Here is a 27,294-nt window from a genome sequence, read left to right on the forward strand (position 1 = left end):
AAAATTAAAAAGGAGCACGACGCAAATTGGAAGAGAAGCTCGGCCTAAAATCTTTTCGGAGGCTATCGCGCCTTACATTTATTTATTTTTTATTAGGTTAGGTTGAACTGGCTGGTCCATGAGGACCTCGCATAAACTGAATGAGTACTTAGTGTTACCAGAAGTTTTGTTATAACGACCAAACTGAAAAACCCTATCAAAAACCAGGACTTATGTTATAAAAAACCTTCGTCCTCGTGGCAAATACTAGAAGCTTCCTAGGACTTAAGCCACTTGCTGCTTCTAGACTTGACAGCTGTAGCCTGGCAAGCGCAGGGAACGAGCACAGAAGGTGCTCGATCGTTTCCTCCTCCAAACCGCATTTCCTATATCTGCTATCACTGGCCAAGCCTAATTTAAGGGAATGTGATGTCAGAAGGCAGTTTCCAGTCAGAATACCCGTCATGAGTCTACAGTCCTCTCTTTTTAATGATAGAAGCAACTTTGTTAGTCTGGTTGTAAGACCTGCACATAATCTTCGACAATTTGCACCTCTCGCCTTCGCTTAATCTCGCCCAGTCTAATTCGGACGTCTATGGAGCAAGCTTCAAGGGATGCGCCCTTTTTAGCAGTTCATCCGCTTTTTCATTCCCATCTATTCCCATATGCCCTGGGACCCAATATAGATGTATGCTTCTCCCTCTCCCGATTCTCTCCAGGGACTGCTTACACTCTAATATGCTGTGCTATGCGAGATTATTGCCTTAATTGCTGCTTGACTGACAATATAAAGATAACACGGTTGCAGCTCAAGCTATTCTTTTCCAGAGTTTCTACTGCTTTGGTTACGGCTAATATTTCCGCTTGGAAAACGCTACAGTAATCCGGCAGCCTTTAGGCTCTGCTTATTTCCGGACCAGCGCAGTATACCGCAGACCCTACTCCTTCCACTACTTTGGAACCATCTGTCTACACATGTATCGCCTCGTCCGCCATTTGAGCTCCCTTGCGCCAACCGTCTACCTCTATTGTGGCGTTAAACAAAACTAATACCAACAAAATAATTTTGTAGAAGAAATACGGTTTATCTATATGTATAATATAGATATCCCTTGTAAGCAAAACTTGAAGTGTTTTTGTTTGAAAATTTATATTTTCATTTGTTTATTATACATTTTCTTTATACAACTTCTTCCAAGGCCTGTGCAGCAACCGTAGATTTATGTAAGTCTATAAGCACGTCTTGGACCCTTTCAGAAATGCCTAAGAAATAATTGCAGGCTTCAATTGATGCACACAAAACGTATCTTGTAGGGCATTTTTTAGAGGGAATAAATAATAAAAAAGGAAATTAGATAATTTCATTTCAAATATCAAGTTTTGATTAACAAAAAAAAAAAAAGAAAAATTGTTTGATGTTGTTTTTCCTGAGTTTCTACTGGTTTGGTTACGGCTAATATTTCCGCTGGAAAACGCTACAGTAATCCGGAAGCCTGTAGGATCTGTTTATTTCCGGATCAGCACAGTATACCGCAGATCCTACTCCTTCCACTACTTTGGAACCATCTGTGTACACATGTATCGCCTCGTCCGCCATTTGAGCTCCCTTGCGCCAACCGTCCACCTCTATTGTGGCGTTAAACAAAACTAATAGCAACAAAATAATTTTGTAGAAGAAATACGGTTTATCTATATGTATAATATAGATATCCATTGTAAGCAAAACTTGAAGTGTTTTTATTTGGAAATTTATGTTTTCATTTGTTTATTATTCATTTTCTTTATACAACTTCTTCCAAGGTCTGTGCAGCAACCGTATATTTATGTAAGTCTATAAGCACGTCTTGGACCCTTTCAGAAATGCCTAAGAAATAATTGCAGGCTTCAATTGATGCACACAGAACGTATCTTGTAGGGCATTTTTTAGAGGGAATAAATAATAAAAAAGGAAATTAGATAATTTCATTTCAAATATCAAGTTTTGATGACAAAAAAGAATAAAAATTGTTTGAGTGTTTTCTTATGATCAGGATACAGCTGATCTATATGCTCAGTATCAGTTGGTCTATATGCTCAGAGAAGTTCGGTAACTTCTTGCTCCCTTGAACGTTTTCTTCAACCCAAACGGACTGGTCCCATGTAGATTTTTGCGGTGCTTTCATGCTTCTAGTGAACTGCATCACAAATTAATTTTTGTGTAGGCCATCGAAAACCCCAGCTTTCACTTTTTAAGAACTCAGTTTTGAAAATGATTTAGAAATGTATTTGAAACATTCACCACTTTTGTCTAAGGCCTTAACATATTGCTCCAAAAAAAAAACTGTTTGGATTGTTTACGCATATTCTCCTTGATGAACTCGTAATAATTAACGTATTGGATTACAGCAGTTACTACACCTACTCGAGCTGCTAGAAGAAATTTGAGGGCAGATTTCATCAGCGACCCCAAATTGGCTTGAGAGTCAGCAGACAATCACTTTTCTCGGAAGCGGACGCAGCAATAATTTTTTTGCGGTAATAAATTGCCAATAAATGTGGTATAAATTCTTCATGTCGTTTGGGAGCTGTACGTCGTGTTTTCTCGGCACCGGACGCAGCTGTGGAACTGTACGTCGTGTTTCCACGAAGTGTCTGCTGGCTTGAAACTTAAGCCAGCAGACACTCAATTTTCTCGGAGCCGGACGCAGCTATAAATTTTGTTTGTGATAATAAATTGCCAATAAATGAGGTATAAATTATTTAAAATATAATACTGCTGTTTTCTATAGGGTGTTTGCCACCTTGATACGACCAATTAATACTCGGACAGTTTTTAAATCATTTCTATACTACGACGCTTTGAATTTATTTTTTGTTTATACTCTTTATAAGATAATAATATATGTAGATAACGTTACGATAGTAGTTATTTTAATTTTATCTCTTTTGACATGTTTTGCACTCGTTAGAAACTCATGGTATGTGTTTGGAACGCGTTCTCGAAATGGGTTTTCAATAATTTTTCTTTTATAGCGAAACTCCATAGGCACGACTGCGTTCGTATGTGCTTCTAAGCATTTTCGTGGGAAAAGACTGACCACCTCCATAGCAAGCATTTGCGTGCATTTGACAGGTCGAAATTTGGTAAAATTTCTAAAAATAATGAAATACCAGCAAAAAAAGATTTGAGGATATTTGCATAGCAAATTAATTCTAAATATTTGAAGGAAGTAAATAACGAGACGTTGCCTTAAAACCTTAAAACAATTATTATTAATATGGCCATATTAATAATAATTCTCACGTAGACCTGTTAAAGGTGAATCCGCTCCTTTGCGCAATCAAGGTGGAATATCCCCCAGCTAGCTCAGGGCGAGAGGTCGGGCTCTTAACCCTTGTCCACCTTGATGCCGGGCGGATGTCACAATCACCATTATATTACCTTCCATACACACCCCTCGCAGAAAGCCCACCCTACCTTGGGCCGCTCGATTATTTCGCCTGCAGCGAGTCGCCTTTTGCGATGCTCCATCTGACTTCTTTTACCTACCTTAGTGTCATCTTCCCCCTCCCCAACCGATTAAACTTTAGCAAACCATTATCTCTTTCGTTTTAATTCAACTCAGCATTTTTATTAAAATACCTTATTCTATAAAAAAAATTCAACAAAAAAAGATAAAACGTTTGTTGATTCCACCTTTTAAACTTATTCCTATAAGAAACTACATGTATTTAAAGAAACAGAATTTTTAAAGATTTTTTTGACCAATAGATCACTTGTACAAAAAGACAACAAAATTCTCAAAAGAGACCAACTTGGCTCTCGTCGGAAGAAAAGGTTTCTGGACTCAGCGCGCGCGGATTTGGCGTTTACTAAGCGCAAACGGAATGACGGGTGCGAGGTGCAGTCATGGTAAGAAAACAGCTGCATTCATATATGCTGCCTAATTAGACTACTGAGGACCTCGTATTGGTGGCCGTTGAGCAGAAAAATAAGCAGGCATTTATCCTGGCATCCTGCTACATGGCCCATACTGCGGAGGTTCCCCCTTTGGAGTGCAAGAGGCTAGTACAGGACGAAGGCGCAAAGGCGGGTGGTCATAATGCGTGGGGCACAATGCGTGGGGAGGATGAGATACGAATGAGAGAGGCGAATCTATATTTTGTTGCGTGCTGCAAACCAATTTGCAGATAGCCAACAGGGCAAATGTCCTTACATACATTGGTCCAATATCCAGCAATGTTCTTGATATTACATTGAGCTCCGAAGATCATACATCAAGATAGACCATCCTTCTCGGACCATGCGTATATCAGCTCCAGCATCCCCATAAAGAGGGCAGAGAAGAGGAACCTTTAGAAACCCTATGTCAACGAACTGGACGAAATTCCAGAAACAGGTAAAAACAAAACTGGGACAACCCAAAGAGGTTGCCTGTATGGACGAACTGAAGGAGCCTAATAAATTCCTAACAAGGACGCTTATGACTGCGTAGACCCTTGCCCTCTGAGAAGATTCAGGGGAAAAGCAAAGGCATGGTGGAGCAATGTGGAGCTGATTCTTCTAAGAAACAAGTAAAAGAAATGTTTAGGCTGACAAAGGCCGCGGAAAGCGAAGCGTGTCGGGACGAGTACAGGGATCTACTGAGAATCTACTAGCGTGAAACTTCCAGGGTGAAGAGAATCTAATGGAAAAATCTCTGTGCGGACATAGAGTGCTCCACCGAAATAGCACGGTTGAAAAAAGTGCTAGCAAGGGTAACATAGTCCAGGGACTAATAAAGAAAGAGAACTGGGAATGGTCACGTAAAGTGAATAGTCCGTTGAGGTAGATACTGCACTGCATAGGGTGGTAATAAACATAGAGAAAGTCTTGGAATATAAGAAGTATGCTCTGGGAGTCTTCTAATACATTGCCGGGCCTTCAACAATGTTTCTAAATGAGCGATTTTGGATGATCTTAATTACATTGAAGTACATCCAGCCTTAACCAGATGGATCGGCTGTATGTTAAATTGCAGGAAGATTACCCCACAATTAGGATTGTATGAGGCCACGAATTAGTGGACAGGGCCACGCCGCGGGGAGGGGTGCTATCCACTCTGCTGTGGACGCTGGTCAACTAACTGCTCAGGGGGATCCGTAAAACTTACGGCTTATGCAGATGACGCTGCAATCGTAATAAATGGAAAGTGCCTTCCAACGATTAGCTCTTGGATGGATCTGACGCTACGGGATATTCATACCTGGGCATCTAATGTCGGGTTGACAACCAACGCGGAGAAGACGGATATGGTCTTGTTTACAAAGAGGTACAAGGTCCCAAATTGGACCAGGCCTAAGTTATGAGGGGGACCGTACAGGAGAAACCTTGCCCGAAATGTCTAGGAATCATCCTAGACAGTAAGCTGTCATGGAAGCTCAACGTAGAGGAGAGTTTGAAGAAGAACTCAACGGCACTTTATGCATGTAAAAGAATGCTGGGGTGTACGAGGGGTTTATCGCCTTCTTTTTCTCATTGGGTTTTTACAGCGAATGTCAACCCTATTCTCTATTATGGAGTTCTTGTTTGGCGGAAAGCCACACAAAAAACACACAGGGAGAAGCATACATCTATATTGGGTCCCACGGCATATGGGAATAGATGTGAATGAAAAAGCAGATGAACTAGCTAAAAAGGGCGCATCTCTTAAAGCTTGCTCTGTAGACGTCCTAATTAGATTTGCGAGACTAAGAGAAGGCGAGAGCTGCACATGGTCGACCAAACGGGGAAGACGTGGGTTCAAACGCGGGGCTGTAAAGTGTCGAAGATTATGTGTAGGTCTTACAACCTTAGGCCAACAAAGTTGCTTCTATCATTAAAAAGAGGGACTGTAGACTCTTGACAAAACGAAGTACCTGCTGTCATCCAGCAAAGAGTCAGCGCATACGCGCCTTGGCAACCACGCTACTGTTGGCAGCCATAATTTCGAAATAGTAAAAGACTTCCTTTATTTGGGAACCAGCATCAACACTAGCAACAACATCAGCACTGAAATCCAGCGAAGAATCAATCTTGCCAATAAATGCTACTTTGGACTAGGTAGGCAATTGAAAAGTAAAGTCCTCTCTCGGCGAACGAAAATAATACTCTACAAGTCACTTATCGTACCCGTCCTGCTATATGGGGTAGAAGCATGGACCATGACAACAGCAGATGAAACGGCTTTGGGTGTGTTCGAGAGAAAAGTTCTTCGAAAGATTTATGGACCTCTACGCGTTGGCGATGGCGAGTACCGAAGAAGATTTAATGATGAGCTGTACGAGCTATACGCAGAAATCAACATAGTCCAGCGAATTAAAACGCAGCGGCTGCGCTGGCTAGGCCATGTGATGCGAATGTAATATGATGCTACGGCCAAGAAAGTGTTTCTATCGGAACCCGCCCATGGAAGCAGAGGTAGAGGGCGGCCCCCACTCTGTTGGAAGGACCAGGTGGAAAACGATTTAAACTCCCTTGGTGTGACCAATTGGCGCCGGTTGGCGAAGCGAAGGAGCGAATGGCGCGCCTTGTTGGACGGCCATAACCGTTTAGACGGTTAAGCGCCAATTAAGTAAGTAAGTAAGTAAGTAGACTCTTGACGGGTATTCTGACCTGTCAGTGATAGCAGATGTAGGAAGTGCCGGTTGGAGGAGGAAACGATCGAGCACGTTTCGTGCTCGTGCTCTTCGCTTGCCAGACTAAGACTCTAGCTATTAGTGGTACAGCTGTCAGATCTAGAATCAGCAAGTGGCTTAAGTCCTAGAAAGCTTCTAGTATTTGCCAAGGGGACGGAGTTATTTTATAACATACGTCCTGGTTTTTGATAGGGTTTTTCAGTTTGGTCGTTAAAATAAACTTCTGGTAACACTACGAACTCATTCAGCTAATGTGAAGTCCTCATGGACCCGCCAGTGCAACATAACCCAACTTAACCTTTGCATCCTATTGAGTATTATCGTTCTCGTTTTTTATGAAAACATTCTTTTGGCATTTGGTTAAGTTTTCACACTATCAAGAAACGTAGTAATCCAGAAATAATTCCTAAAAAGCTTCGCTGTGTGTAAGGTTTGTAACTTTTCTCTAAAATCGATAATGTAATTTAATTTTATTTTCGAATTTATAAAATATGCCACTTATCTACAGCAAATTTACGACAAATTCGTGTGAAAGGATCATTTTCATAACTGGTCTCCAAAGTGGTTTCTCAGGGTGGCATGCTAACTGTACATGAAGTTGGCGGTGCACTATAAAAAAACGTAAAGTGAGCGTGTCACCCTGAGAAAACCACCTTGAAGACCAGTTAGGAAAATAATTCTTCCACATGAGTACCCTGAAGCCGTATTACAACTAAGATTCTGTTTAAGCTAAAAATGTGTATATTCTGCAGAATTCTTCATTTTCTTACTAAAAGCCTGCAAAGAATATATCTCCAAAACTGATGCCTTACAATAACTTTTGAAATTCTTGAAACTTTTACCTTACTCTAAGTAGAAGCAATCACTATCTTCAATCCCATGTCAGGTAAAATGTGATTTGTTTGATAATGTCTTATGCTGTGATCTTGCGCAAGCTTTGCTCGTTATTTATTAGTTTCATTTATACTCTTCAATAGAAAATGTGGGTAATAAAATTCTTCATTAAAATTATTTATTTCATTTTCTAGAATACTTTCTATTGTAAATCCGAAAGATGGCTATAGCATTCAAAATACAGGTATGTGAATAATGTGCTATTCTACTAATATATCAATGTTTAAAATTTCAAAACCTTATCAAATGAAAAGAAGGAGCATCGCAGTATTTATAAGGTGAGTATGGCCCCAGAAGTTATGCTTCCGAAACCACCCGATGCAAAAACGTCATTTTTGTACTTTTGGGGGCTCTTTGTCCTGAATATATTGGCCAAAGTAAGCGTATATGTGACTTTCATTGAAGACGTCGTTTTTTGGATCTAACTTCCCTAGATGAGTCCTTTGTTCATTTCGGAAGACATATAACAATGTCTTCAATAGAAACTTAAATAGATAATGATTTTAATAAATAATTATTAAATAAAATTTTTTTACGTCCCTGTTAGTTTTACTCGCTAACCAATTTTAATTTCTGTTTATGAATGGTGTGGTGAAATAAGGTCAACGGCCTAAAGGTCAATTGATCTTATGACCACTTTGAATGGCTATACGATCAGTCGGCCTTATAAAAAAAGTAAATACATGGGGCGACATACCTCCAAGAAGATTTAGGCCGAGTTTCTCTTACAAGTTGCGTCGTGGTCCTTTTTAATTGTTCCCTACAAATTGGCAAGATGCGACCTACATAACCCCAACGGATTAGGGGGCTTGAAATATACCCGCGGCAGGTATGCCTGTCGTAAGAGGCGAGTAAAATACCCTTTCAACCCTTCAAGGGGTTGCCAGCGCAATATATAGCTTCTTCAACCCAATTATCAACCGCACCTTCCCGTGGCGAATCCTGTTTCTTTGACAGCCGAGGCTCTGGGTCCCCAAGTTTCTCATAGGACTAGGGGTTGGGAGGGCGGTATGGCTTAGAAGGTTTGATGTGGTCATACCAAATCGTTCCCGAGATGGTCGGGCTAGTACCTTAATGGTGCTTGTTACCGGAACGTACCGCATCTGCATCTGGACCATCAACATCGATAAATAACACTCCCCAAGGCCTGCGGGGAGTGTCCTTATCGCTACAACAACAACAACAACGGGACCTACATGTTTTATGCCGACTCTGAAGAGCATGTGCAAGGCAGATGAAAAGCTTTTGATGCCAAAAATACACTCGTGTGCAATAATTATTTTCCTATATGGTCTACAAGGTGATTTTCTCAGGGCGGTGCGCTAACTTCATATGAAGTTGGGGGTGCACCATAAAGAAATGTATTTTCTCTCCAAGATAAGTGGCATATTTTATTGCATTCGTAAATTTAATGAGTTTTTAATATTATAGCTCTTTCGACCCTGCCAAAGATCTCTTCTGCACACTTTCGTCGATGAAAGCGAGTACGCTTGTTCTGCGGCATGCTACTCGAGGGTGGTTTATGAAGACCAGGTGGAGTCGGCGTTAGTGGCGGCGAAAAGCAAAGTCTCTGCATTTAAACCTCTTTCGATTCCTCGTAACGAATTACAAGCCGCGTTAATGGGCTTGCTGCTATCTCTACGAATTATTAAGGTCAGCAGGCTCAACATAAAAAAGCGTTCAACATTGGTCAGATACGAGAACAGTTTTACAATAGTTAAAGATGGATCTACGCAATTTTCAGCAATTCGTTATGCATCCTGTCGGTGAGATACTAGAAAACTCAGACATCACACAGTGGTAATGGGTTTCGATTAAATTGAATGTAGTCGATACAGCAACCAAGGTAAACAGTTCGGTGCAAACCACTCAGTGATTGCATGGTCCAGATTTCATGTTAAGGCAAGTTGTGAGTGGCCTGATTTTATTTGCAATACCGATAATATTGTCATGACCGAGCTGCGCAAGCATGTATTTGTAGTGAAACAATTTCTTGCTATCAAGTGTTAGGCTCATTATTTTTCCGACTGACGTCGCCTATATAGGGCCGACGCTACATTTATATTATACATTGCCAAAGTGAGTGAAAAAGTGAACGGCATAGTAAGGCAAACAAATTTACCACTGACATCGTACACACAGCAAAAAATCGTCTCATCACACAGGCACAGTTTCATGCATTATCTTTGCAGATCAATACACTGGGTGCTGGGCAACCACTGAGTAAACGAAGTAAGTTGTCTGGGCTTAACGCTCTCTTAGGCAATAATGCAATTTTGCGCATTCAAAGAAGAGCCAACGACTATGGACGCTATTTTAATGTCGCGAGAGAGCATATAACGAGCCTTTCACGAAAATTGCCACCATTCATCTCATGAATCCGTCATCAATAACGTAAAATGCTCATACTCTATACGACTTTAGCGAGTATTGTATAAAGCGGTTCGCCATTCATGTCAGCAGTGCAAGCTGTACTCAGCCGTACTTTCACCTCTACAGATGGCAACTGTACCTGCCACAATGTTGGCCATCTTCGAAAAACCGTACCCATATACCGGCGTACAATACATTGGGCCGATGCCTGTTAATGCTGACAGACAAAAAGGGAATATATGGGTTGTACTTTTCACGAGCTTGACGCTTCGGGTCATGTCGCACCTTGAGTCTACGGAACTTCATGGCAAGGCGAGTACCCCATTGCGTATATTGCGAACAACTCTTAAATATCGATTTTGATAAAATAACAAGTACGACAGCATCAAATGGCAATTCAACCCAACAACAAGCGCTCCACACATAGACTGTGCCTGGGAAGGCTTAGTCCGGTCAGCTAAAACTACACTTAGAAGCATATGCTCTGCCTTCTCTTTAAATAACGAAAGTTTCCACAGTGCGCTTATGAAAGCAGAATTTAATATTAATTCTCGTACTTTACCTTTTGTAAGCCTCGATTCGACTGATAACACCGCATTGACACCCAACCATTTACTACTTGGTGCAGCAGATGGGTACAAACAAGCCTTTTTGTGCTAATGATATGAACATCAGACAGCGTTGGCGTCAAGTGCAATTATTCGGCGATTGTTTTTGGCATCGGTGCGTGAATGAATTTAACCTGCACTTACGAGACGTCTTAAATGGTTACAGAAATCTACACCACTGGCGGTAAACGATATAGTAATCGTGGTGGATGAAAACTTGCCACGCAACATGTGGCCCAAGGTCGAGTAGTAAGCACGTTGGTAACTAAAGATGGTTAAGATCGCGGGTTCGAATCGAGCTCAAGGCATAGAAATAATTATTTTATGATTATTATTGATATGATAAACTTTTTTGGCGGCCACCGTGGTGTGATGGTAGCGTGCTCCGCCTATCACACCGTATGCCCTGGGTTCAACTCCCGGGCAAAGCAACATCAAAATTTTAGAAATAAGATTTTTCAATTAGAAGAAAATTTTTCTAAGCGGGGTCGCCCCTCGGCAGTGTCTGGCAAGCGCTCCGATTGTATTTCTGCCATGAAAAGCTCTCAGTGAAAACTCATCTGCCTTGCAGATGCCGTTCGGAGTCGGCATAAAACATGTAGGTCCCGTCCGGCCAATTTGTAGGGAAGAATCAAGAGGAGCACGACGCAAATTGGAGAGAAGCTCGGCCTTAGATCTCTTCGGAGGTTACCGCGCCTTACATTTATTTTATTTATTTATAAACTTTTTTTCTTAATTGAAAAAATTTTAAATTAGATTAGAAGAAAGAAAAAATTTAGACAACTGCCAAATATCGTTGTAAGATCCATTTCCGGAACTGCTAAATTCCTTCATCGGCAACGTTTAGGCGCCGCTGCTACCACAGCAGTTGTTTGTTTGTCTTCATTATTTCTACTTCTATCCTGTTTCTTGCCAATTGATATTGACAGCGCTGCGACATCTGTTGCAGAATGAATGTGAAAATTGGACTTGTTTCTTGGCAATGATGCCATATTGTCATATTTATTGACACTTTTTCCCCGTTCTCTGGGATGTATTAACAATTTTTGTTGTTATATCGGCCTACTGATTTGTAAGATCGCGGGATCCAATCGAGCTCAAGGCCTAACAATAATTATTTTATCATTATTATTGTTATGATACATTTTTTTTCTTAATTGAAAAAATTTTAAATTAGATTAGAAGAAAGAAAAAATTTAGACAACTGCCAAAGCTCGTTGTATAGATCCATTTCGGGAGCTGCTATATTCCTCCGTCGGCAAGGTTTAGGCGCCGCTGCTATTACCATTCAGCTATCACAGCAGTTGTTTGTTTGTCTTCATTATTTCTACTTCTATCATGTTTCTTGCCAATTGATATTCACAGCGCTGCGACATCTGTTGCAGAATGGATTTGAAAATTGGACTTGTTTCTTGGTAATGATGCCATATTGTCATATTTATTGATACTTTTTCCCCGTGTTCTGGAATTTTTAACAATTTTTGTTGTTATATCGGCCTACTGATTTGTTAGATCGCGGGTTCGAATCGGGTTCAAGGCCTAAAAATTATTATTTTATCATTATTATTGTTATGATACATTTTTTTTTCTTAATTGCCAAAATTTTAAATTAGAATAGAAGAAACAAAAATTTTGACAACTGCCAAAGCTCGTTGTATAGACCCATTTCGGGAACTGCTAAATTCCTTCATCGGCACCGTTTAGGCACCGCTGCTATAACCATTCAACTATCACAGCGGTTGTTTGTTTGTCTTCATTATTTCTACTTCTATCCTGTTTTTTGCCAATTGATATTCACAGCGATGCGACATCTGTTGCAGAATGGGTGTGAAAATTGGACTTCTTTCATGGCAATGATGCCATAGTGTCATATTTATTGACACTTTTTCCCCGTGCTCTGGGATGTATTTACAATTTTTGTTGTTATATTGGCCCACTGATTTATAAGATCGCGGGTTCGAATCGAGCTCAAGCCCTAAGAATAATTATTTTATCATTATTATTGGTACTGTTGGATCACCCTTATAGCATTTATAGCAAATATTAAAAACACTTATTAAGTAGCTGCTAACTACTCTCAATTTATACTAAACGCACTCTTTGTAAACACACACACACACACACCTAACATGAAGCATTAACTATTGCACTCATTCTCAATCTCACTTATGCTTTTGGTTGTACCTACATAATTTGTTTTCCAATAAATCGTTGCAAATCATCATCTTAACGTGAACGGTTCTTCGTTGTATTTCAGTCGCTATATTTATATTCGCTGGCAAGTATATACTCACTGGTCAACAGTCGCACACCCCCACTACCTAAGCTTCATGTAACCCAGGAAAATCCTCCTTGGTTCAACATTTTGGCGCCCAAACGTGGAGCTTGTGTGCAACTTCATAGTCCAGATTGGGAGTTATCAACCGTCGAACATCACAACAACAACCGCCGATCCCGCAGTCAGCAGTTCATCGGCCGTAATTGTGCTGTACATTTCCCGTGGACAATCGGCAGCGCTATATACAAATAATCATCTGTAAATTTAAACCGTTTGCCGCTATCAACTGCCCTTTGGAAATCGTATGTATGCATAAAATTATTATTTTTTGTCACAGCCACCTTTTTGCATTATTTGAGTTTGCATTCATATTCGCTGTTGCGGTTCATTGCAAATAATTTTTTTTGTTGACTGCTGCGCCGCTAGCGTATACACCCACGTCTAAGCTGACGTTGCTCTGCTCGTTTCGTCATTTTCGCTTGTCCTGCCTACGTCATCACTTGACTAGCAGCATTTTTCTTCGCAACCAACATTAGCACAACCCAGCAGACAACTGAACAATCATTCAGGTCGTATACCACGTCGCAAGTCACCATGTCCCTAGAAGAATGTAAACGCAAGCGCTCCAATATTAAACGAAATATTTCACGTATAAAATCCATTGTAGAGGCAATTAAAGATACGGATGAAAAGCCGGCGCACGCCGAACTCCAATGTCGACTAGGGATTTTGGAGTCCTACTTCAAACAAGCACTTTCCTTGCAAGCAGATATAGAAGATTTAGATCCTTCCGATAACGGTCGAGCCGACTTAGAAGACAGCTACGTGGCTGTAAAGCTCAGCATACAGGCACGACTTGGAAATGATGGTAATACCACAGTAATTTATAATGATACGGGTACACCTGCACCTGTCGTTACGTCGTCGCATCTCCCAAGGTTGTCGCTACCTACCTTCAGTGGAGACTACGCTGAGTATAAGAACTTTATAACGTCTTTCACTCAAATTATCTCACGTGAGTCTAGACTATCAAATATAGAGCGTTTTAACTACCTTTTATCCTGCTTGAAAGGCTCAGCCCTAGAAAAAGTGAAGGCCTTTCAAGTAACCAGTGAGAATTATCCCAAGGCATTAGACAGACTCAAAGAACGATTCGACAATCCGACTTTGATATTTTTAGAAGGAATCGCCCCACTTTTTACGCTGCAGCCAGCAGACAAGTCGAACGATCAGCAGTTGAGAAGTCTCGTAGACAAAGCATCCGCTATCTACAGCTCGCTGGAATCACTGGGTACACGCTCCGAGATTGCGCAAGCCATGTTGATTTATATAGTTATGAGCAAATGTGACCAGCAGACTCGCAATAAATGGAACGAGTTCCTCGACTACAAATCCCTTCCGACTTGGTCCAAATGCTCGCAGGTCTTAGAACGCCACAGCCAGTTTTTGCATTCATCTGATTCGTCAGTCAAACGCAAGTCAGAATCTGGCAAGCATAATCGTGGGACGAATAGCAACCAGCAATCATCGTTTGCTGTATCCAGTTCCAATTGTGTTCTCTGTGCCAGCTCCAAACATAGACTCACTGGTTGCCCTACATTCAAGGAGATGACTTCAAATCAGCGCTTCGATACAATGAAAACGCATGACTTATGTATCAACTGCCTTGGAAATGGACATAGAGTAGCTCAATGTCCATCGAAAAGTCGCTGTCGAATATGAAAAAAGGCCATCACACGATGTTACATCATGGCAATTCATCGCAAGCCACGTCATCGACAAAGCAACCAACACCCATCACGCATACTTCGCAGTCTGCTGCACCAACTTGGCAATCAACAAACACTACTTTTAGACCTCAATCTTATGCCGAACCGCATTCTTCGCAAGCTGCAACACATTCACATATGGGAACGTCGGAAAGCGGGCAAGTAATACTAGCAACGGCAACGGTTCTAGTCAAGCACGCAACCGGTGAGTACATACTCGGCAGGGCTTTGCTTGATTCGTGTTCGCAAGTGAATTTCATCACGGACGACTTCGCCCAAAAACTTCGTCTTGGTCGTGAAAAACACCACGTTGGAATACGTAGCATCGGAAACTCACAAACCTGAAGGCACTCACAACTACAACCGTCAAGTCACGGACATCGGACTTTAATTTGTCCCTACAATTCGGCATTACAATGCACATCGCCTACCAACCGGATGCTGAAATCGATACTTCGAGATGGAACCTTCCACGCAACACAACTTTGGCAGACGAAGAATTATTCAAACCACGCCGCATTGATCTCCTGCTTGGGACAGAGGCATTTTTCGAAGCGCTTACACTTGGCCAAATCCGGTTAGGAGCTAATTTACCAACATTACAAAAAACGTTGTTCGGGTGGATCGTGTCTGGCCGATATCAGCAAGAGCGTCAAGCGAATACATCTACTTGTTTGATGTCATGCGAAGACTCCATCGACGACCAATTACAGCAGCTTTGGAAACTGGAAGCTGTCAACGCACCACACAAGAAAATTCAACCGGAGCACAGCATTTTCGAAGACCACTTTTTAGCCAACACTTATCATGATGCCACTGGACGCATAACCGTAAGTCTGCCTTTCAAAGATAGTCCTGTCCTTGTCTGGGGAACTCTTTCGAAACAGCGCGTCGTCGATTCATGTCGGTCGAGAGACGGCTATTAAAGTCGCCTGAGATTCGATCGCAATACATATCATTTATGGCCGAATACGAAACTCTCGGCCACATGTCCATTGTTACAAACCCGATTCTAGATGAATCTCATTTTTTCATACCACATCATTGTGTCCTTAAGCCCAGCAGCGAATCAACAAAACTTCGTGTTGTGTTCGATGCTTCATGTAAGACGACATCGCAAAAATCATTAAATGATTTACTACTAGTTGGACCAACTACAGAGCTGTACATACTTTTGCTACGTTTTCGCTTGTTTCGATACGCCATAACCGCAGACGTCACAAAGATGTATAGGCAAGTACTTTTGAATAATAATGATCGTAAATACCATTATATTCTTTGGCGAGCTCCGCCAGATGTAGAACTCCGTACGTATAAGCTAAATATCGTCACATATGAAACAGCTTCAGCGCCATACCTTGCAGTGCGCAGCCTACACTATTTGGCAGACAAATACATGCACGAGTTCCCAGTTGGTGCTCATGTGGTAAAGTCTTTCTATGTGGACGATATGTTGTGTGGAGCTGACGACGTTGACGCCTTGAACAGAGTAAAAACTGAAGTAATTTCTGTACTCAAGCGAGGCAACTTTCCTTTATCCAAATGGCACTCCAACCACCCAGACTTCAGAGAATGCCAAACCTCAAAAGAGCTCAACTTTACAGAAGACTCCGTCACCAGCACACTTGGTGTAACATGGGATCAACACAGTGATATATTTTTATTCGCTTTCTTACCAAAACAAGTCCATACTGCGGTTACAAAACGTACGATCCTTTCGACTGCGTCGTCACTCTTCGACCCACTCGGATTGCTGTCACCACTTCTGATCACATCCAAAATCATATTGCAAGAATTGTGGCTTTTAAAGCTCGATTGGGACGAGTCCGTTTCACAAAACCTCCAGCAAGCTTGGAACAAATGTCTGTTATCACCACGCTTGCGGTGCCTCGTTATTGCCTGCAGCCGAACACATGCAATCTTCAACTCCACGGCCTTTGCGACGCATCAATTCGAGCATATGGTTGCGCATTGTATTTGCGCACCGAAGATGCCGATGGGAATATTGCTGTTCACTTACTTACATCAAAGTCACGTGTGGCTCCAGTCAAAAAACAATCGCTTCCGAAACTCGAGCTCTGCGGTGCGCATCTTCTCGCTCAACTGTACAATAAGGTAAAAAACATTTTTTCAAAGAAAACAATTTTCGCATTCTTTTGGACTGATTCGCAACTAGTGCTTCATTGGCTGCAACAACACTCGGTGACATTGTCAACGTTTGTAGGCAACAGAGTCTCTGACATACAGGAGTTAACAGCGAAGGGCCATTGGCGATTCGTGCCAACTCAACAAAATCCCGCAGACTTGGTATCTCGCGGCTGCACTGTCGATGACTTGAAAACATCGAACTGGTTTTCAGGTCCACGGTTCCTGCGTGAAGACGTGGCGAAATGGCCTGCTAAGGGAGAAAAATTCGACGTAGATATTAACATAGTCAAAGCTGAAAAGCGAAAAAGCTTGTTTGCTGCCATTGTAGAAACAAATGACATCCTAAAAACCATCGAGGAAGTTAGCTCATACATTCGCTGTCTTCGACTCGTTGCTTGGATGTTTAGGTTCAGTGACATATGCAGAAAAAAGGTCCAGACAAACGACTTCTTCGCCAACACCCCAAGAGCTGCGGCATGCATTATATTCTATCGTTTGGATGATTCAACAGCAGCACTTCGCCGACGACATCCGTTTGATCAGAAAAAATCTGCCATTGAAAGGCACCTTAAAATATTTAACAGCATTTTTAAACAATTCAAGCGGCTTTGAACTTATTAAGGTTGGTGGCCGATTGGACAGCGCAGATCTACCGAACGATCAAAAGCATCCAATCTTACTACCCAGCAACTTGCAATTTGTAACAAAATAAGTTCGCCACTTACATATGCAAAATTATCATGCAGGCCCCAAGGCATTGGTAGCCTTAATTCGACTCCAATTCTGGATAGTCAACGCTAGAGGCGTCGCTCGCCGCATTGTTCGCTCGTGTGTTCATTGCGTCTGCTACAGACCAAAGCTGTTGCAACAGATTATGGGACCGCTGCCACCTGCACGTCTCACACCTTCTCGTCCATTTGAACGCTGTGGGGTTGAATTCTGTGGACCCATCAACACATACTTGCGGATTCGTGGAAAGCCACCCAACAAGTCGTATCTGGCCGTATTCGTGTGCTTGGGTCACCAAAGCAGTTCATATTGAGGTAGTATCGGACCTGTCAACGAAGGCATTTTTAAATGCACTTAAACGTATGGGTAGTCGTCGAAAAATGCCATGCGATATATATTGCGATAACGCTACGAATTTCGTCGAAGCAGCCAATCACCTAAAGGAGCTTAAGCAATTTCTGTTTAATCCTGATATACAAAAAGAAATTTTCAAATTTTGTTCATCAGACTTCATTAATTTTCATTTCATTCCTCCCAGGTCACCTCATTTTGGCGGGCTCTGGGAAGCAGCCGTAATAAAATTAAAGAAAAAAAAACTTTTTTAAAAATAAGCTTTTATTATTTTGGTTAATAAAATTAACTAAAAAGTAAACAATAAATTGACTCTAAAGAAATATAACACTTTATAAGTTCATTGTAAGCTTAAACGATAATTAGGCTTTTTCGTCTGCGACAAAAAAATTCTATATTGTACATAATTATATATTTTTAACATTAAAACTTTACACCTAATTTATTAAATCTTACAGTTTATATCACAGTCCTAATTGCGTAAAAGCGCAAAGGGTTTGCTTAATCGCACGTTAGCAAACACCAAATTAACATTTGAAGAGCTGAGTACTGTCGCTGCTGAAATTGAAGCTATACTCAACTCTCGTCCACTATCGCCGTTGTCTTCAGACCCGAACGATTTCGGAGCTCTTACTGCTGAACACTTCTTGGTTGATGAGTCCCTACGTGGTTTACCTGAGCGCTGCCTGGAACATAAAAATCTATCTAATTTGGATCATTTCGAGATGATCTCCTCAATTAAACAACGATTTTGGCGTCGTTGGTCCAAAGACTACATTAATGAACTCCGCTCACGGGTCAAGTGGACGACTCCTGAACCAAATCTCAATGTTGGAGCCCTAGTAATAATTCACGACGACAATTTGCCACCCTTGCGCTGGAAACTTGGTCGCGTCGAATCTACAGTACCTGGTAAAGATGGTCATGTTCGTGTTGCGCACCTCCGTACTGTTAATGGGTCTTGTTGCCGCCCGATACACAAATTAGCTATCCTACCTGTAACTAACAACAACTCCCTCGCATGACGCTAAGCGCCAAGAACATCAAAAGATTTCTGAAACGTGGCATAGTGAGTTTATAAACGAACCAACTGGAAGCGGCACTAAACTATTTTTTCAATCTCCTGCGGAAGCGGAAAGTTATAGTCAAATACTGGGTATATCTTTCGAAATGACTCAAATCCTAACAGGTCACAGCTATTGCAAGGCGTATTTAAAACGTTTTAAAATCATCGAAGAAGATACATGTCCATGTGACTCGACAACATCACAAACAATCAACCATCTTTTGATTGACTGTCCAGCCTATGAAAGAGCCCGAAGACCTCATACAATACTATGTGAAGATCTCGGCGTACGACCATTCAACATTATGGAAGTCGTTAGACACAAGCAACTAATAAAATCACTTAATAAATTCGTTTATACTATTATTAGTACTCTAAAAACTTTTAACGCATAGATTGTTATTTGATAAATTTTCAATGCTTGCTATTAAATTTTAAATTGTAATATATTTTTGCTTGTATCCATTTGCAAGCGGTATTATTTTAATATTATTTACAACTAATCTGGATACATACATACCAATATTATAAAGAGTTATCATACAGTAACATAAGATTGTAATCACAAAGTTAAAATAATACATTCCTCGAAGCGCGGTTAGCGTGTAGAGACAAAGAAAAAAAAAAAAAAAAAAAAAAAAAAAAAAAAAAAAAAAAAAAAAAAAAAACCTGTAACTTGAAGAGGGTTCCTTCAACGGGGCCGGGATGTTGGATCACCCTAATAGCATTTATAGCAAATATTAAAAACACTTATTAAGTAGCTGCTAACTACTCTCAATTTATACTAAACGCACTCTTTGTAAACATGTTCATACACACACACACACACCTAACATTAAGCATTAACTATTGCACTCATTCTCAATCTCACTTATGCTTTTAGTTGTACCTACATAATTTGTTTTCCAATAAATCATTGCAAATCATCATCTTAACGTGAACGGTTCGTCGTTGTATTTTAGTCGCTATATTTACATTCGCTGGCAAGTATATACTCACTGGTCAACAGTCGCACACCCCCACTACCTAAGTTTCATGTAACCCAGGAAAATCCTCCTTGGTTCAACAGGTACGATACATTTTTTTTTTTGCTTAATTGAAAAAATTAAAATTATAATAGAAGAGAGACAAAATTTAGACAACTGCCAAAGCTCGTATTATAGATCCATTTCGGGAACTGGTTGTCCACCAAGCAGAACCCCATAGTAATGCACGGGTTTGACAATTGCCGTAAATGTCCAATGAGAAATTTATTTAATAATTTGGGAAAAATTTAAACAACGTGACATCAGGACGGACAAGGCGACAGCTGTTTCGATTATACCTTGTAAATCTCTTCAAAGCCTTTTCCCCCGAGAGTGGGAGTCGAACCCGCACTCCTACGATAGTTGAAATGGTTACAAACGCATTCAGCTACGTCATGCCTTAGTTGTTGTAAAGTTTTCCCAATTGCCTTCTTTCGCATATATTATCTTCTACACATCACATACTTCGTATGTAATTATGTGTTGAAGTTATGCATGTTTGTAAGGTTTTGTTGCTGTTTATGTTCTATTTATAGAACTACAACGAATTAACCAAATGTTGTCTGTTTGTATGAGTTAATCGGGGATTGCCCGTATTGCTTTAAATGTATGAAAAACATTTATTTCAAGCAATTTTTAATTTTATAATTTATTTAATAATTTGGAAAAAATTTAAACAACGTGACATCAGGACGGACAAGGCGACAGCCGTTTCGATTATACCTTGTAAATCTCTTCAAAGCCTTTTCTCCCGGTAGTGGGAGTCGAACCCGCACTCCTACGATAGCTGAAATGGTTACAAACGCATTCAGCTACGTCATGCCTTTACAACAGCTAAGCAAATTTAAGCAAATTTGGGGTTTTTATTTTTGAAATACGTTTTAAATCGTTTGTAGTTTTTCATACGAAAAAAAAAAAAATTTTTTTTGGTCCACAGGATTCGGAGATATCGCTAACGCATCTCAAAAAAACGAAGAACGCAGCAGTATGGAAGCACTAAAAGTACTTTTCCTTTAACTAGAAACGATGAAATTGATTGGAGTGAAATTAATTTTTTTGTAGTTCTTATAGTTACTCCGAAAATATAATACATTGTGCGGAAACCAAGCACTTTAAGCAAATTTGGGTTTTTTCTTTTTAAAATAGGTTTTAAATTGTTTGTAGTTTTTCATACAAAAAAAATTTTTTTTGGTCCACAGGTTTCGAAGATATCGCTAACGCATCTCAAATGAACCAAGAACGCAGCAATTTCGAAGCACTAAAAGTACTTTTCCTATAACCACAAACGATGAAATTGATTGTAGTGAAATTCATTTTTTTGTAGTTTTTATAGTTACTCCGAAAATATAATAAATTGTGCGGAAACCAAGCAATTTCAGCAAATTTGGGTTTTTTCTTTTTGAAATACGTTTTAAATCGTTTGTAGTTTTTCATACGAAAAAAAAAATTTTTTTTTTGGTCCAGAGGTTTCGGAGATATCGCTAACGCATCTCAAAAAAAACCAAGAACGCAGCAATTTGGAAGCACTAAAAGTACTTTTCATATAACTACAAACGATGAAACTGATTGTAGTGAAATTAATTTTTTTGTAGTTTATATAGTTACTCCGAAAATATAATACATTGGGCGGAAACCAAGCAATTTGAGCAAATATGGGTTTTTTCTTTATGAAATACGTTTTAAATCGTTTGTAGTTTTTCATATGAGGAAAAAAATTTTTTTTTGGTCCACAGGTTTCGGAGATATCGCTAACGCATCTCAAAAAACCAAGGACGCAGCGATTTGGAAGCACTAAAAGTACTTTTCCTATAACCACAAACGATGAAATTGATTGTAGTGAAATTCATTTTTTTGTAGTTTTTATAAATACTCCGAAAATATAATACGTTGTGCGTAAACCAAGCAATTTAAATAAATTTGGTTTTTTTCTTTTGAAATATGTTTTAAATCATTTGTAGTTCTTCGTACGAAAAAAAATTTTTTTTGGTCCACAGGTTTCGGAGATATCGCTAACGCATCTCAAAAAACCAAGAACGCAGCAATTTGGAAGCACTAAAAGTACTTTTCCTATAACTACAAACGATGAAATTGATTTTTTTGTAGTTTTTATAGTTACTCCGAAAATATAATACATTGTGCGGAAACCAAGCAATTTAAGCAAGTTTGTGTTTTTTCTTTTTGAAATGGGTTTTAAATCGTTTGTAGTTTCTTATACGAAAAAAAATTTTTTTTTGGGTACAGGTTTCGGAGATATCGCTAACGCATCTCAAAAAAACCCGGAATGCAGCAATTTGGGAGCACTAAAAGTACTTTTCCAATAACTACAAACGATGAAATTGATTGTAGTGAAATAAATTTTTTTGTAGTTCTTATAGTTACTCCGAAAATATAACACATTGTGCGGAAACCAAGCACTTTAAGCAAATTTGGGTTTTTTTTGAAATACGTTTTAAATCGTTTGTAGTTTTTCATATGAAAAAAAAAATTTTTTTGGTCCACAGGTTTCGGAGATATCGCTAACGCATCTCAAAAAAACCAAGAACGCAGCAATTTGGAAGCACTAAAAGTACTTTTCCTATAACTACAAACGACGAAATTGGTTGTAGTGAAATAAATTTTTTTGTAGTTTTTATAGTTACTCCGAAAATATAATACGTTGTGCGGAAACCAAGCAATTTCAGCAAATTTGGGTTTTTTCTTTTTGAAATACGTTTTAAATCGTTTGTAGTTTTTCATACGAAAAAAAATTTTTTTGTTTTGGTCCACAGATTTTGGAGATATCGCTAACGCATCTCAAAAAAACCAAGAACGCAGCAATTTGGAAGCACTAAAAGTACTTTTCCTATAACTACAAACGCTGAAATTGATTTTTTTGTAGTTTTTATAGTTACTCCGAAAATATAATACATTGTGCGGAAACCAAGCAATTTCAGCAAATTTGGGTTTTTTCTTTTTGAAATACGTTTTAAATCGTTTGTAGTTTTTCATACAAACAAAATTTTGGTCCACAGGTTTCGAAGATATCGCTAACGCATCTCAAAAAAACCAAGAATGCAGCAATTTGGAAGCACTAAAAGTACTTTTCCTATAACTACAAACGCTGAAATTGATTTTTTTGTAGTTTTTATAGTTACTCCGAAAATATAATACATTGTGCGGAAACCAAGCAATTTAAGTAAATTTGGGTTTTTTCTTTTTGAAATAGGTTTTAAATCGTTTGTAGTTTTTCACACGAAAAAAAATTTTTTTTTGGTCCACAGGTTTCGGAAATATCGCTAACGCATCTCAAAAAACCAAGGACGCAGCAATTTGGAAGCACTAAAAGTACTTTTCGTATAACTACAAACGATGAAATTGATTGCAGTGAAATTCATTTTTTTGTAGTTCTTATAGTTACTCCGAAAATATAATACATTGTGCGGAAACCAAGCACTTTAAGCAAATTTGGGTTTTTTTTTTTTTAAATACGTTTTAAATCGTTTGTAGTTTTTCATACAAACAAAATTTTGGTCCACAGGTTTCGAAGATATCGCTAACGCATCTCAAAAAAACCAAGAATGCAGCAATTTGGAAGCACTAAAAGTACTTTTCCTATAACTACAAACGCTGAAATTGATTTTTTTGTAGTTTTTATAGTTACTCCGAAAATATAATACATTGTGCGGAAACCAAGCAATTTAAGTAAATTTGGGTTTTTTCTTTTTGAAATAGGTTTTAAATCGTTTGTAGTTTTTCACACGAAAAAAAATTTTTTTTGGTCCACAGGTTTCGGAGATATCGCTAACGCATCTCAAAAAAACCAAGAACGCAGCAATTTGGAAGCACTAAAAGTACTTTTCCTATAACTACAAACGATGAAATTGGTTGTAGTGAAATTCATTTTTTTGTAGTTTTTATAGTTACTCCGAAAATATAATACATTGTGCGGAAACCAAGCAATTTCAGCAAATTTGGGTTTTTTCTTTTTGTAATACGTTTTAAATCGTTTGTAGTTTTTCATATGAGGAAAAAAAATTTTTTTTGATATCGCTAACGCATTTCAAAAAACCAAGGACGCAGCAATTTGGAAGCACTAAAAGTACTTTTCCTGTAACCACAAACGATGAAACTGATTGTAGTGAAATTCATTTTTTTGTAGTTTTTATAAATACTCCGAAAATATAATACGTTGTGCGTAAACCAAGCAATTTAAATAAATTTGGTTTTTTTCTTTTGAAATACGTTTCAAATCATTTGTAGTTCTTCATACGAAAAAAAATTTTTTTTGGTCCACAGGTTTCGGAGATATCGCTAACGCATCTCAAAAAAACCAAGAACGCAGCAATTTGGAAGCACTAAAAGTACTTTTCCTATAACTACAAACGATGAAATTGGTTGTAGTGAAATTAATTTTTTTGTAGTTTTTATAGTTACTCCGAAAATATAATACATTGTGCGGAAACCAAGCAATTTGAGCAAATATGGGTTTTTTCTTTATGAAATACGTTTTAAATCGTTTGTAGTTTTTCATACAAAAAAAATTTTGGTCCACAGGTTCCGAAGATATCGCTAACGCATCTCAAAAAAACCAAGAATGCAGCAATTTGGAAGCACTAAAAGTACTTTTCCTATAACTACAAACGCTGAAATTGATTTTTTTGTAGTTTTTATAGTTACTCCGAAAATATAATACATTGTGCGGAAACCAAGCAATTTACGTAAATTTGGGTTTTTTCTTTTTGAAATAGGTTTTAAATCGTTTGTAGTTTTTCATACGAAAAAAAATTCTTTTTTGGTCCACAGGTTTCGGAAATATCGCTAACGCATCTCAAAAAACCAAGGACGCAGCAATTTGGAAGCACTAAAAGTACTTTTCGTATAACTACAAACGATGAAATTGATTGCAGTGAAATTCATTTTTTTGTAGTTCTTATAGTTACTGCGAAAATATAATACATTGTGCGGAAACCAAGCACTTTAAGCAAATTTGGGTTTTTTTTTTTTTTAAATACGTTTTAAATCGTTTGTAGTTTTTCATATGAAAAAAAAAATTTTTTTTTGGTCCACAGGTTTCGGAGATATCGCTAACGCATCTCAAAAAAACGAAGAACGCAGCAATTTGGAAGCACTAAAAGTACTTTTCCTATAACTACAAACGATGAAACTGATTGTAGTGAAATTAATTTTTTTGTAGTTTATATAGTTACTCCGAAAATATAATACATTGGGCGGAAACCAAGCAATTTGAGCAAATATGGGTTTTTTCTTTATGAAATACGTTTTAAATCGTTTGTAGTTTTTCATATGAGGAAAAAATTTTTTTTTTGGTCCACAGGTTTCGGAGATATCGCTAACGCATCTCAAAAAACCAAGGACACAGCAATTTCGAAGCACTAAAAGTACTTTTCCTATAAGCACAAACGATGAAATTGATTGTAGTGAAATTAATTTTTTTGTAGTTTTTATAAATACTCCGAAAATATCATACGTTGTGCGTAAACCAAGCAATTTAAATAAATTTGGTTTTTTTCTTTTGAAATACGTTTTAAATCATTTGTAGTTCTTCGTACGAAAAAAAATTTTTTTTGGTCCACAGGTTTCGGAGATATCGCTAACGCATCTCAAAAAAACCAAGAACGCAGCAATTTGGAAGCACTAAAAGTACTTTTCCTATAACTACAAACGATGAAATTAATTTTTTTGTAGTTTTTATAGTTACTCCGAAAATATAATACATTGTGCGGAAACCAAGCAATTTAAGCAAGTTTGTGTTTTTTTCTTTTTGAAATGGGTTTTAAATCTTTTGTAGTTTTTCAAACGAAAAAAAATTTTTTTGGTCCACAGGTTTCGGAAATATCGCTAACGCATCTCAAAAAACCAAGGACGCAGCAATTTGGAAGCACTAAAAGTACTTTTCCTATAACTACAAACGATGAAATTGATTTTTTTGTAGTTTTTATAGTTACTCCGAAAATATAATACAGTGTGCGGAAACCAAGCAATTTAAGCAAGTTTGTGTTTTTTCTTTTTGAAATGGGTTTTAAATCGTTTGTATTTTTTCAAACGAAAAAAAATTTTTTTTGGTCCACAGGTTTCGGAGATATCGCTAACGCATCTCAAAAACACCAAGAACGCAGCAATTTGCAAGCACTAAAAGTACTTTTCCTATAACTACAATGATGAAATTGGTTGTAGTGAAATTAATTTTTTTGTAGTTTTTATAGTTACTCCGAAAATATAATACATTGTGCGGAAACCAAGCAATTTCAGCAAATTTGGGCTTTTTCTTTTTGAAATACGTTTTAAATCGTTTGTAGTTTTTCATACGAAAAAAAAAAATTTTTTTTTGGTCCATAGATTTCGGAGATATCGCTAACGCATTTCAAAAAACCAAGAACGCAGCAATTTGGAAGCACTAAAAGTACTTTTCATATAACTACAAACGATAAAACTGATTGTAGTGAAATTAATTTTTTTGTAGTTTATGTAGTTACTCCGAAAATTTAATACATTGGGCGGAAACCAAGCAATTTTAGCAAATATGGGTTTTTTCTCTTTGAAATACGTTTTAAATCGTTTGTAGTTTTTCATACGAAAAACAATTTTTTTTTGGTCCACAGGTTTCGAAGATATCGCTAACGCATCTCAAAAAAACTCCGAATGCAACAATTTGGGAGCACTAAAAGTACTTTTACTATAACTACAAAGGATGAAATTGATTGTAGTGAAATTAATTTTTTTGTAGTTCTTATAAATACTCCGAAAATATAATATAATACGTTGTGCGTAAACCAAGCAATTTAAGTAAATTTGGTTTTTCTTTTTGAAATACGTTTTAAATCATTTGTAGTTCTTCATACGAAAAAAAAATTTTTTTGGTCCTCAGGTTTCGGAGATATCGCCAACGCGTCTCAAAAAAACCAAGAACGCAGCAATTTGGAAGCACTAAAAGTACTTTTCCTATAACTACAAACGATGAAATTGATTTTAGTGAAATAAATGTTTTTTGTAGCTTTTATAGTTACTCCGAAAATATAATACATTGTGCGGAAACCAAGCAATTTAAGCAAATTTGGGGTTTTTCTTTTTGAAATACGTTTTAAATCGTTTGTAGTTTCTTATACGAAAAAAAATTTTTTTTTGGGTACAGGTTTCGGAGATATCGCTAACGCATCTCAAAAAAAACCCGAATGCAGCAATTTGGGAGCACTAAAAGTACTTTTCCTATAACTACAAACGATGAAATTGATTGTAGTGAAATAAATTTTTTTTGTAGTTCTTATAGTTACTCCGAAAATATAATGCATTATGCGGAAACCAAGCAATTTAAGCAAATTTGGGGTTTTTTTTTTGAAATACGTTTTAAATCGTTTGTAGTTTTTCATACGAAAAACAATTTTTTTTGGTCCACAGGTTTCGAAGATATCGCTAACGCATCTCAAAAAACCAAGGACGCAGC

General features: G+C 38.3%; 1 protein-coding gene across 6 annotated transcripts in view; it reads left to right on the top strand.

Annotated features, from left to right (window-relative positions):
• LOC137235448 (eukaryotic translation initiation factor 4 gamma 3-like) overlaps positions 1-27,294 on the top strand; it is a 925,455-nt gene that overhangs the window by 367,695 nt on the left and 530,466 nt on the right. For all 6 annotated transcript variants that reach the window (XM_067758449.1, XM_067758446.1, XM_067758450.1 and 3 more), the window contains one exon: positions 7,644-7,693. In XM_067758449.1, coding sequence (XP_067614550.1) covers positions 7,644-7,693 — 50 coding nt within the window. The remainder of the gene's footprint in view (positions 1-7,643; positions 7,694-27,294) is intronic.

This window comes from Eurosta solidaginis, chromosome X (genome assembly GCF_040869045.1).
Source record: "Eurosta solidaginis isolate ZX-2024a chromosome X, ASM4086904v1, whole genome shotgun sequence".
NCBI lineage: Eukaryota > Metazoa > Arthropoda > Insecta > Diptera > Tephritidae > Eurosta > Eurosta solidaginis.